General features: G+C 47.3%; 1 protein-coding gene across 3 annotated transcripts in view; it reads right to left on the minus strand.

Annotated features, from left to right (window-relative positions):
- The window catches only part of POU2F1 (POU class 2 homeobox 1), a 262,495-nt gene that overhangs the window by 46,900 nt on the left and 201,649 nt on the right, over nt 1-13,946 (minus strand). For all 3 annotated transcript variants that reach the window (XM_037825439.1, XM_037825437.1, XM_037825438.1), the window contains exon 9: nt 1-174. In XM_037825439.1, coding sequence (XP_037681367.1) covers nt 1-174 — 174 coding nt within the window. The remainder of the gene's footprint in view (nt 175-13,946) is intronic.

A 13,946-nucleotide genomic window follows, 5' to 3' on the forward strand; every position in this document is an offset into this window, starting at 1 on the left:
CTGAGTGAATCCAAGTTTGATTCGTCTTTGTTTGAAGGTCTTGGCAAACTGCTCAAGCTCCTCAAGGTCACTGGGCTCCTCCAAGCTGGGAGTATCAATTCGCTTTGGTGTTGACTGGCTCTGTGGAAGTGTCTGAATTGGGGTGGCTGCTATTGTGCGTGTTGGGGTTGCTGGCTGTTAGAGAAGGAACAGAATGGTAAGGACAGATGCACAAAAATATATTTAAGTTTATAGCTAGAACCCGCTGCAAAGAAACAACTTAAGGAAACCACTATATTCATGGAGAATTATGGAGACCTGTAACACTGTGGAAAAAAGTCACAACATAATGTTCGGTAAAAAAAAGCAGGGTGTGAAATTATATATACTAAATTTACCCTTATAAGTTGGAAATGCAAATCTATGGAAAAAAATATGAATGCACAGAAATGAAACCCATTATATTTGGTTTTTCAAATGGTCTAAAACTTGTATCTTGTGCCTTTTAATAAAAAGCTGTTGTTAATGATCACAAAACATTACTCTTTATTTTTAAGACTGTTTTATAAATGTCACTTAGACTCCAAGTTTCAAAATAGCAGGGACAATATCTGTCCTGTTTATCATTATCATATCTCTGACATGTGGCGTAATATTATAAAAATAATATTCCAACATTATTAAAACTATTAAAGGTGAAAAGTAAGTCACCTGTAGTTTAAATAATCTAATAAATAAATGGCTTCATTTTTGAGTACTGTTCAAATTTTTTTCCTTAGATCTTTAATGGTAGGTCTGTAATTATGATATACATAATTTTATGCTCTGTTTTTCTTCTTTAACACTACATTGTAACTTTTTGCTGTGGCATTCCATGGTCTTCATAATTATCATTTTCAAAGGCTGACTGGGTCAATTTATTTAACATTTCCCCATTGCTGGACACTTAGTTTTCCATTTATTTTTCTCTAACATAAATCATACTACCATGAAAAAATTTGTACATATAGCTATTTTTTCCACCTGTAATTAGTTTCACAAGGGATTATCTAGTAACTGGATAAAGGGTACTCTACGAACAATTTCACAGCTCTTGATACATTTCATAATGTTGGTTCCCATTATAAAATGCTAGTTTCTTCCACACGATTTGTTTTAGCAGTTTAAAAAAATGTTTTGCTAATTCAGAGAGTAAATGGTACTTCATTCTTGCCTTTATTTGTATTTCTCTTACTACTCAAAGTAAAAATTTTCCCATATGTCAATTATTGTCTGTATTTCCTTTGATGTGAACTGAGTTTATGTTTTTAACTCATTTATCTATTAATATCTTTATTCTTACCCTCAAAGAGCTCATCAAATGTTATAGATTAAACCTCTGTTGTATTAAGGCAAATAATTTTCCCATTCTGCTTTTTTCCTTTCTTTCTTTTTTTTTTTTTTTGGTGTACATGAGTTTTAAATTACCATTTGGGTAAATAGTTTTTTTTTTTTCTTTTCTAATATTTATCCTCTGCTACTTCACACCTGAGAAAGCTTCCGCTTTTTTCTAACTCTGATAAAATTTCTTTTAATATTCTGCTAGCTTTTTCTGTTTCTTAATATTTAATTCTTTAAATCCATCTACAATTTGTTTTGGGACATGAGGGTATAATTTGTGTTTTTTTTGGGGGGTCGTTGTTAGAGAAAATATTACATCTCTTTGTTAAACAAACACCAGGCTACTCTGTTCTATTCACAACTCTGAGTAGAACATGCCCTTCTGGGTATTCACTAGTGGGAAGTGCTGCCCTGCCTCTGCATCTTAATTGCTCAGTTGATGCCTCCTGGAAACAACAGTAGGGTGTGAAATTATAGGCAAGGGTTATAGAGGAAATCTGTAGCTGTGGGTTTTTCTTCTGGTAATTTAATTGTGTTGTAGACTGCTGAACTTGACCTCAATCATTAGTAGTGAGTTCTCTCCAACTGAACTGACTGGCCCAGAAAACGGCACAACGGGCATTACACACATTACACAGGCAATAATTGGGGTAAAGTCCTCTCTATCATCCTGCTTCAATGAAGACAACCAAGTTTATCTCTATGACACATTAGCACTGACCAATTTTCAAGGTGACCATTTTGGAGGCACCAAAAGCAGCACCAACCATATTACAGTCCTATGTGGCTGTATGTTTCATACAATGAAACGCTGGTTGATACGTAAGGTGAGTCTCAACCATCAAATTGTTACTTCATCTCCAAGCTTGAAGTAGCCCCCTTATTAAATAATAAAGGACTAGATAGCTTGGGAACTTTTAGGTAGTGTGGTTACAGGTAGGCTACCCCAATTCCAGAAACCTGTGGCTGTATTGGGGCAGACCTAGATATGGTAGAGTAGAATTCAGAGAGCAGGCGTCAAGATGAAGCTACCACAGCTCTGCCACTGTGTACTCTGGCATGCAGGCTAAGAAGGAGTCCTTTGTAATGGCGTTTTTCAAAATTCCAATCTTATTTTTATTCAGACATAATTTACATAAAACTAAATTCACCATTTTAAACTGTAGAGTTTGATGTATTTTGACAAATATATACTCATATAACGGTGGCCACAATCAAGCTACAGAACATTTCCATCACCTCCACAAGTTCCTCGTGCCGCTTTGCAATCAGTTCCATCTCTGTCTCCTCAGCCAATTCCCAGCTCCTCGCAAGCACTGATCTGATTTCCGTCTCAAGATTTTTGCCTTTTCTAAAATGTCAGGTACATTTAACATATTTAACTTTATAAGAAACTACTCAACTTTTTTCCAATGTGTCTTTACTATTTTGCAACCTCATTAGTAATGTCTGATAGTTCAAGTTGCTTCACATTCTCACCAACACCTAGCATCGTCTTTTTCATTTTTTTGTCCATTCTTGTGGGTATGTTGGTATATTTCATTTGCATTTCCCTGGTGACTAATGATTCTAAGATCTTTTCAGATGCTTAATAAGCATTCATTTATCTTCTTCTTCTTCAAAAGAAATCGAAGAAGATTGAAAATCCTTCTTCAAAAAAATCTTCCAATTTTTTGCCTCTTTTTAAAACAAGTCAGGTTGTCCTATTATTGAGTTGTATAGGATCTTTATATATTCTGGATGCGGGGACTGAGCTTGTGCCTCGACTTACCAGGCCTGGGCCAGGGGACCTGATCACCCCCTGGGGAGGGTAGTAGGTACGGGCGTGAGTGCCCTCTGCAGCCCCCCCGAGCCTGAGGAGCGAGGTCAAGGCAGCTCCCTTTTCCTCACCCAAAATGCCACTGGCAGGGGAGGCTTGCCGGAGGAAACCGCCTTTCTCCCAACTGCCCTTTCCCCACTTCCTTATCTTACCCACATACTCCCTTGTGCCAAGGCCACTCCTGCCACCGCCAGTGCGCATGCACCGTGGCCAAAACAACCCCCGCCCGTTGCAACGGCTCCTGCGTCCTCTCAGAACCAATCCTAGCCCCTCTCCCTTCAATATTGCCATTTAAGGCTGCTTCACCTCCTTTCCTGCCCTGCCCCTCTTACCAGCCTATATAACCTGTAATCACCCCTGAATAAATCTCTTTGGCGCATACTCCTACTGGATGAAGAGTGTTTTTGTCCTTATCGCCGCCCTCCACACCTTGCACGCCTCTCGCCGAGGACCCTGGCCACGTCCTCCGCCTCGCCCTCGCCTCCGGGAAAGAGCCCCCGCCGCCGGTACCCTTTAAGCAGCCCCGAGAGCTGAGGGCTCGGCTACCGGCCGCCACTCCCCCTAGAAGCAGTAACCCCGACCGCAACTGGTGCCCCGTGTGAGGGACGTCTCCACACGACAGTTTGGCAGGTCACCCGCTCGCCCGGACGCCTCTCCAGCTTCCCATTTCCTCGCCTGCAAGGTAAGGGCCGCCTCTCCCTCGCCGCTTCCGGAGCCGTGGGAGGTTCCTTGCTCCGAAGCCGCTCCTCCCTTCCCCCACGCTCTCTTCATCCAGTAGGAACTCCTCCCTTCCCCCACGCTCTCTTCGTCCTCTTGTATGCGCACTTCTATGACCCCCGTTCCTCCTAACACTCTCCCTCTTCCCCTCCATTACTTTGCTGTAGTTCTTTGTATCTTTCTTTCCTCATTTGGCACCGTGTGCCTCTTTGCAACCGCCCCCCCCTGACTGCTCTCGTTGCCAAAGGGCACTGCTTTCTGCTCTCGCCGTCTCCTTCGGCCTTGCGGCCACAGCTTATCTCATTCTCTCTGCTTGGTAAACAACTCCTCCTCCTCCTCCCCGCCAGCCGGGCCGGCCCGGCTCGGGAACAACTCCCCCTCCTCTCCCCTCAGCTATGGGTAATCGTATATCTACATGCCAGGCACCTCAAGTTCGTGCTCTAGCGGGTCTCCTGGACACGCATCGCTGTAAAGTGTCTGTCCGGCAGCTGCAGATATACTGGGATCTCCTGCTGCCCTTTAACCCATGGCTCACCACTTGCCATCTTTGGGACCCTGTTACTTATGATCGTCTTATTGATCGAGTCACTAACGCCATGGAACATGAGAGCAAGCGTTTCCCTCCCGGCTTGCTCCCCACCTTAATAACCATCCGCTCCTGCCTTCAAGGCTCCCTCCCCCCTGATTGAGGCCCCGTTAAATCCAAAGAGGCACTATCAACCCAGCCAACAGACTCAGATAGCGATACTAATTCAAATCATGACTCGGACACGGAGTCCTTAGTCGAGCAGATTAACAACGCGCTCGAGGTGACTCCCAAAAAGCAAAATAACACTGCGCCACGCCAAGATGGCGAACTTCCTCCTTCTTCTTCCATCGAGGGGAGGAAATGCTCTGGCGATGACATCAGCCCTAAGCTGGGCCGGAAACCGCATATGCTTTACCCCGCCCTTCCACAGGGCGGAGCTAGTCCGCCATCTTATGCCTTGAACCCCACCCTTTCACAGGGCGGGGCTGATCCACCATCTTGTGTCTCAGCCACGCCTACCGCGCCGCCATCTTGCGACGCTTGGGGCCTCCCACTCCCGCCTTCCCCTTCGGCGAGCTCCCCCTCGGAGCCGCTACCGGCAGCTGCCGCCGCTCCTTCCACCCTGCCGACTAACAACCCCTGGCTGCCTTCTACACCTCAAGGCAACCCTTGGGGCAACGCTCCCCCTACCCCCACTCCCGCGCCAAGTCCTCTGCAAGCGTGTCCTCCTTTCTCTCGTGCTTTTCGCTGTTTTCCTCTTAACCTTGCCCCCACCCCACAGAGGCCGCATGACTGGTATCCCATTGACTTAGATACTATCAGGCAGCTTCGCAAGGCCGTCAAGGAGGACGGGTTAGGTAGCCCATATGCTTCCCAAATACTACAGGATCTCGCCATGAACTATTGCATCCCCCAAGACTGGGCCTCGCTTGCCCGTTCAATTTTTAACCCCGGTCAGTTTGTTGACTGGCGTGCTCACTTCCAGGCAGAAGCAGCTAAGCAAAGTGAGCAAGATGCAGCCATTGGAGTCTATCATCCCCCCGAAGCCTATTTGGGCACTGGAGCGTTTCTAAATGCGTCTGCTTATATTAATGCCCCTGCTGCCTTCTGGACTGTCCTCAGAGGCATCGCCTTACGCGCGTTTGCCAACTGCTCTGCCCGTCGACCTGACAACTTTACCAAGCTCCTCCAGGAGCCAAACGAACCTTTCGCCACCTTTGTTTCCAGGGTTGAAGAAGCCTGTGCTAGAAAAGTAACCAACCCTCAAGCCCAGCTAGCTCTCACCCGTGAACTCATTCTAGAAGGGGCTAACCCCCCCTGTAAGCAAGCCATTCTCCCCTTGCGGGAAAAAACACTTAATGACTGGGTTCTCGCCTGCAGCGCCTTTGACCCAGCTGCTGCGTCCCTAGCCCAAGCTGTCTCTGGTGCTGTCACTGCTGCCTTAGCCGCCACCACCGGTTGCTTTAAGTGCGGGCAGAGCGGTCATTTTGCCCGGGAGTGCCCCAATGCGGAGGTCAAATGCCCGCCTCACATGCAGCGCAATGGGCGCCCCCCTTCCACTCCATGTCCGCGTTGCCAACGTGGTTATCACTGGGCGCGCGATTGCAAAAACAGCCACAGAGACCTTAACGAGAAAGATTTAAAAAAATTCTGCTATCCCTGGTGCCCTGGCGGTAGTCAACACCAAAGCACTGAACAAGCTTTAAACTCCAAACGGGGCAAGCCTCAGCCCCGCCCCTAAGAGGCAGCATGCCGGCCGGTTCCAATAAAACTAATCAATGCTCCGACAATAAAACGCTTCTCTGGACAGTCCCCATCACTCCAGAAAAACCTACTCGTAAGTTAAGAATAGAAGGGCAATGGTACACAGGCACGCTCGATTCAGGGGCAGAAATCTCTTGCATGCCCGCTCAGTATGCCACCATGTGCATGGTTCTTGATGGTCCCTCGGTAGTGGGAGCCACCGGTACCTCTACTTCTCTTCAAGCCATGAGACCCATTAAGTGGGAAGATGAAGAGGGCCACTCAGGCACCTTCCGCCCGTTATTTCTGCACACCATAGACCAAATTTTATGGGGCCGTGATATCCTTGCCGCTTTTGGGGCAGTGCTTACCGCGCAGCCCCCCCAATAATGTGCGCCACTGCTCGTTTAACACCTCCAACGCCCGTTCCTCTGCAGTGGGATACTGAGGAACCTATATGGGTGGAGCAGTGGCCCCTTCCCACGCATAAATTGGTAGTACTCCAAGCCCTCGTACAAGAACAATTGGACGCTGGCCACATAGAGCCTTCTACTAGTCCTTATAATTCGCCAGTGTTTGTTATTCATAAAAAGGCCACAGGGAAATTTAGGCTCCTCAATGATCTGCGGGAAATCAATAAGCATATTCTTCCCATGGGTTCCCCGCAGCCTGGCCTCCCCCATCCGGTGGCCATCCCGGCCCATTATCATGTAGCCACTATTGACATCAAAGACTGTTTCTTTTCCATCCCGCTACATGAGCAAGACCGCCCGCGCTTTGCCTTTACAGTTCCCGTCCCCAATCACGCGGGTGCGGCTAGCAGGTATCAATGGAAAGTCCTCCCTCAAGGGATGCGTAACAGTCCGGCCATCTGCCAAATGTATGTTAATCACGCAGTGGCCCCCCTGCGAAAGCGGGCCATGCTCATCCATTACATGGATGACATCTTGGTGGCCTCTGAGGACGCCGAGGCACTTCCTCTACTTCTTAAAGACCTCACCACTAATTTAGCTGACCTCGGCCTTACGATTCAACCCGATAAAGTTCAAATTGTGCCACCATTAGCCTTCTTAGGATTTAGTATTGATAAAACCATTGCTCCGTCCGCTCCTCAGCTGGACATACCGGACCGGGTCACTATCACTGAGCTTCAACAGCTCTGCGGTCAGATCAATTGGCTCCGCTCTGCGTTGCCGATCACCACAGCACAGCTACAACCACTCTTTACGCTGTTGAGTGTCCCTGAAATCCCGCCGCTAGCAATCTCCCGGCGCATTAAGCTCACCCAAGAGGCAAAGGAAGCCATTGCCGCAATTAACAAGGCACTCGTTGCCTGCTGTCTCAACAGATTCAACACCAAGGAAGGCAATCTTATAGCACTCATCCTCCCTACGCCCGGCACACCTATGGGCTGCCTGTGGCAGGAAGGCCCTCTACTTTGGGCGCATCCCGCTAAAAGTCGACTTAGGAAGATTTGCCCTACAGTGCGGCTCTGGATCAGCCTAGCTTCAGATCTAGTTACCTTGGCCGTTCATGTATTCGGAGAGCCGCCAGAAAAAATTGTTTGGCCCCTAGACACAGGCCAAACCCGCCTGCTTATACGTGACAACCCGGACATGCAAATCCTTTTAGAAGGATTTCAGGGGGAATTCAGCTGTCACTATCCCAGCCATCGGCTGTTACAGGGACTCGCCAAGCTTCCCTTCCGCAGCCCCTTCCATCCTTTCCCCTCCTCTGCACCCATCCCGGGTGCCAACACCGTCTTTACTGACGCCTCCAAAACCCGTTTCGCCTTCCTCTCTTATTCACAGGACCATCCAGAACCCCGCCTATTCAGTTATGTCAACCTTCATTCAGTCCAAGTGGGGGAAATTCTGGCAGTGTCATACTCACTAAACGCCCACTGCAACCACCCAGTAAACATTTTCACAGACAGCCTCTACACGTATCAGGTCTGCCGAGTCCTCGCGTTTTCCACCTTTTTCCCCGGAAACTCGGCCATTGATAAAGCACTTTCTAACCTCAGAAGCATCCTGGAACATCGACAGGATCCTTGGTTCATTAGCCACATTCGTAGTCACTCAAGCCTTCCGGGGCCCCTGGCTAATGGCAATAGTATTGTAGACCAAGCAGTCTCAACTCAACATACCCAAGCTATGCTAACCCACACGGCAGCCCCTCCAGGGGATACTGTTAACCAGGCCAAGTTATTGCATTCCAGGTTTCACTTTTCGGCTACGTCGTTACATCATCTATTTGGCCTCCCCTTAGATACCTGTAAACATCTTGTCCGCAATTGTGCAACTTGTGCGCCCTTTGCGCCACTAGGCCCCTTACAACCTCAAGGAGTCAACCCACGAGGCTTAAAACCAAATTCTAGATGGCAAATGGATGTAACTCATGTTCCGTCCTTTGGGCGCCTTAAGTATGTACATGTAATGATTGACACCTTTTCAGCCATGTGTTATGCAGTCCCCCTCGCCGGGGAAACGGCCAAACACTGTATCAAGGCCCTAAGACAAGGAATTCTCTTCATGGGAGTCCCCTGGGACCTAAAAACGGACAATGGGCCTGCCTATCGCAGTGCCTCTTTTGCGGCTTTTCTTCAGTTATATAACATCACCCATCATTTCGGCATCCCCTATAATCCACAGGGACAAGCCATTGTAGAAGCAATCCATCGCCGCTTAAAAATACAAATTGAAAAAGAAAGGGCAATGCTCCCCCAGGCGACTCCAGGGGACCTTGTTATAGCAGCCCTTATTCACCTTAATCTACTCACATTCAATAAGGAAGGGCTTTCGCCCCTACATAAACATTGGGGGCCCTCGTATAGGCCCACCCAGGCCCCGATGGTTTACTGGAAGGACCCGGAGATTAATACCTGGAAAGGTCCCTCCCCACTTCTCGCCCAGGGGCGCGGGTTTGCTTGTGTTTTTCCAGATGATGCAGCACAACCAATATGGATCCCAGGAAGGGCAATCCGGCCCGCCACCAGCAACCACGCGTCCAACGAGACGGGAACGCCGTTGTCTCCGCAGCCTGGTGCACCAGATGACAACAGTATACCTGGGCCTGGACCCCAGTCCGAGCAGAGCGCAGCAGCGGCGAGAAATTAGAAAAATTATACGCCTCTATAAACAGGCAAAAACCAATGTCATACACCCTCTCAACCCTCACCCAAGTATAACCTCCCTTCTAATGGTCATGTTAGTTCTTGCCTCTTCTACCCAGGGCGATCCCCACCAGCCTTGGAAGTGGACTCTTGCACGTTGGAAAGACTCCACAGTAATTTTTTCCAACACCACAGCGGGATCTCCCTCCTTCGTCTTTTATGCCATTGATCTGTTTATCCCTCCTAATCCAAAACCTCCTGGTTATCCAGGCAGCCTAAAAATTCAAGATTATTATGTTCAGGATTATTATATGTGTCCAGCTTCAAATCCTGGAAAATCATATTGTAAATCCCCAAAGGACTATTACTGCCCGTACTGGGGGTGTGAAACATTAGCCACTGGCTGGAAACCTTCTGTCCCTGACAAATTTCTAAACCTCGCAGTAATCCCGTATACTTGCCAAAATTCAGGCTATCACTATTTCAACAGGTACCTTTGTCCTAAAAGATTAATGCTCACCATACAAAACCCTGCCGATACGTCTTGGCTCCTAGGTAAAACTTGGGGCTTCCGAATTTGGCTATCGGGGTTCGATCGGGGAACCCTTATAATCATAAGAAAGGAGGCTTTAAACCAACCAAAGAAAAATACTGTTATAAAAAAGCCCTTTAACATTGGTCCCAATAAAGTCATTAACCCCCTTTTTCCACAGCCCCCCAGCCGTACCTCAGCTACAAACAACGCATCGCCAACCCCACCACCCCAGCTTCCTCTGCCCCCTTCTCGTTATTCCTCTCCCCTCCTCAGCCTCATCCAAGCCGCCTTTGCCTCAGTAAACTCCTCCAACCCCAATTTTACCTCCTCCTGCTGGCTCTGCCTCTCCACCTCTTCCTCACTATACGAGCCCGTTGCCTCCAACCTCTCCTTTTCAGAAAGCACAGAAGACAGCCCCTCGGAATGCAATTGGAATACCTCTGCCGTCCCCCTGACCTTTCATTCAGTCTCCTATACGGGAAAGTGCGTCCGCCCTCGCTCCAGTAACTCTCCCGACCTCACTGCCTGTGCCAGCTACTCATCTCCCAGTAGCTCGGCAAAATTTCTCATTCCTCATAACTCCTCCCAATGGCTCTGCTCCTCTACAGGACTTACCCCCTGTCTCAGCACGAATATCATCAGTGAATATAAAGAAACTTGTCTCCTAATTGTCCTTATCCCTAGGGTCTTATATCATAGCGAAGAAGACTTCTTCCTCCGTCTGGAAAGAACTGCAGCTCCAGCCCCACTGCAAAAGCGAGAGCCCATCACCGTCCTCACAATTGCCTCCCTCCTAGGTCTTGCCGGCGCTGGCACCGGAATCGCTGCACTAGCCAGTCAAGGCTCCGCCCTAACTCACCTCAGGGCGGCTGTTGACGAGGACATTCGCCACCTACAAAACGCTATTTACCATCTAAAAAATTCTGTCAATTCCCTCTCTGAAGTCGTGCTCCAAAACCGCCGAGGTCTTGACCTTCTCCTCCTCAAAGAAGGAGGCCTCTGCGCCGCCCTAGGAGAAGAGTGCTGTGTATATGCCAATTCCACAGGTCTCGTCGAGGACAGCCTGAAAAGGGTCCGAGAGGGACTGGAAAAGCGTAAAAGAGATCGTGAAGCCACCAGTTATTGGTCCAGTTTTTTCACTCCCATCCTCCCATACATCCTTCCTTTTCTTGGCCCCCTATTAATAATTATTCTAGCTCTCATCTTAGGACCCTGCATCATACGCAAAATTGTCCAGCTTGTAAGAAAACAAACAGATGCCATTTTTTCCTCGTTCGTGCAAATCCAGTATCAGCGACTCGCCACCTCTGACGCCCCCCACTCCAAGATGACAGCCAACCCTCCGCGACCTCAACGCCACCGGTCAACCCGCCGACCGCGAGGCCCTTCTCAATCACCTGAACATCGCTCTCGCCTCGAGTTCCAGCTTCTCTGAACCCCTGAACTTTAAACCCCTGAACTTTAAACCCCTCACCTTCGCCCAGCCCGCTGCAGCGAAGCCATTGTCAAGCGCCCGGGCACCACACCAACACTGAGCTCCAGCCTCGCTGAGCCACCGTCAACCCCTTTTTCCCTTCCCTGACCTCCCCCTTCCCTCACCCTTAGCGGGCCTCTCCGGTAAAGCCTCTTCCTCTAATTAGAAAAGAAAGGGGAATTGCGGGGACTGAGCTTGTGCCTCGACTTACCAGGCCTGGGCCAGGGGACCTGATCACCCCCTGGGGAGGGTAGTAGGTACGGGCGTGAGTGCCCTCTGCAGCCCCCCCGAGCCTGAGGAGCGAGGTCAAGGCAGCTCCCTTTTCCTCACCCAAAATGCCACTGGCAGGGGAGGCTTGCCGGAGGAAACCGCCTTTCTCCCAACTGCCCTTTCCCCACTTCCTTATCTTACCCACATACTCCCTTGTGCCAAGGCCACTCCTGCCACCGCCAGTGCGCATGCACCGTGGCCAAAACAACCCCCGCCCGTTGCAACGGCTCCTGCGTCCTCTCAGAACCAATCCTAGCCCCTCTCCCTTCAATATTGCCATTTAAGGCTGCTTCACCTCCTTTCCTGCCCTGCCCCTCTTACCAGCCTATATAACCTGTAATCACCCCTGAATAAATCTCTTTGGCGCATACTCCTACTGGATGAAGAGTGTTTTTGTCCTTATCGCCGCCCTCCACACCTTGCACGCCTCTCGCCGAGGACCCTGGCCACGTCCTCCGCCTCGCCCTCGCCTCCGGGAAAGAGCCCCCGCCGCCGGTACCCTTTAAGCAGCCCCGAGAGCTGAGGGCTCGGCTACCGGCCGCCACTCCCCCTAGAAGCAGTAACCCCGACCGCACTGGATACAGGTCTTTTATCAGATATATATTTTGATAAATTTTCTCTCTTATTTTTTGTGAAATTAAATCTATAATTTTTTTCCTTTATGTTTACTACTTTTTGTGTTCAAATATAAGCAATTTTTCCCTTTCCCAAAGACACAAAGATTTTCCCCTAAGTTTTCTTTTAGAAGTTTCAGTCTCTGACTCATTTCAAATTAATTTTTCTATATGATGTGATATAAAGGTCAGTTAAGATTTTTGTTGTTGTTGTTGCATGTGGCTAGCCAACTGTTTCAGCACCTTTTACTGAAAAGTCGTGTCTTTTCCCACTGAAATCCACTGGCACCTTTGTCAAAAATCAGTGTGGGTCTGTTGGACCCTCTATTATATTCCACTGATCTATATTTCTAGCCTTATACCGATATCAGTTTTCACTATTGCAGTCTTATAATTCTTGACACTGGTAGTGTAAGTCTGGGTAGTGTAAGTCTTTTATCTTCCTTATTTTTCAAAATTGTTAGAGCTATTCTATGTCTCCTACACTTCTACATAAATGTTAGAAACAGCATGCAAATTTACTTACTTATATATAAAACATACTTAGTAATTCAGTAGGTTTTTGTAGATTCACTAGGATATTTTACACAACTATGTTGCTACCAATTAAGATAGTTTTAATTCTCCCTTTCTAATTTGTATGTCCTTTATTTCTTTTTCTTACCTTTGTGCACTGCTAGGACGTTCAGTACAGTGCTAAATAGAAGTGGTAACAGTAGACATCCTTGACTTGTTCCTGATCTCAGGGGGAAAGTATTCAGGTTTCACCATTAAGAATGATGTTAGTGTATTTTTTTTTTTTTTTTGTAGATGCCTTTACCATGTTGAGGAAGTTACTTTCTATTCTAGTAGGTAAGAGTTTTTATTATAAATGGAAGCTGAATTTTGTCAAATTGATAGTCCATTAGTATTAAATGACAACTTCCATGACTATACACAAAGCAAGGCAGAGCTGGAAGAGGAATTCAGAATTAGCCAGTTCTAGCACCTAATTTTTTTTTAATGCAATTGTATTAAGATATATTCACACACCATAAAATCCATCCAAAGAATACAATCGCAGTATCATCATATAGTTGTGCATTTGTGACCACAATTTTAGAACATTTTTATTACTCCAAAATAAAGAAAAAAATAAAAATAAAAAAGAACACCCAAAACATCCCATACCCCTTCTCTTCCCCCACCCCATTATTTATATATTATATATTTTTTCGCCTTTTTTTAATTACTCATCTGGTCATACACTGGATAAAGGGAGTGTCAGTTACAAGGTTTTCACAATCACAAGGTCACATGATACAAGCTAAATAGTTATACAATCATCACTAAGAATCAAGTCTACTGGATTAGAGTTCAATAGACTCAGGTATTTCCTTCAAGCAATTCTAATACACTAGAAATTAAAAAAGGAATATCTATATAATGCATAAGAATAACCTCCAGAGTGACCTCTCAACTCTATTTGAAATCTCTTAGCCACTGAAACTATTTTGTTTCATTTCTTTTCCCCCTTTTGGTCAAGAAGGCATTCTCAATCCCACAATGCCAGGGCCAGGCTCATCACTGTGAATCATGTACCAGGTTGCCAAGGAGACTTACACCCTGGAGAGTCATGCCCCACTTAGTGAGGAGGGTAGTGAGTTTATTTGGAGGTTGGCTGAGACAGAGAGGCCACAACTGAGCAACAAAAAAGGATCTCCAGGGCTGACTCTTAGGCGTAATTATAAGTAGGCTTAGTTTCCTCCTTTGCAGAAGTTAGTTCCATAAA

Source organism: Choloepus didactylus, chromosome 2, assembly GCF_015220235.1.
Source record: "Choloepus didactylus isolate mChoDid1 chromosome 2, mChoDid1.pri, whole genome shotgun sequence".
Taxonomy (NCBI): Eukaryota; Metazoa; Chordata; class Mammalia; order Pilosa; family Megalonychidae; genus Choloepus; species Choloepus didactylus.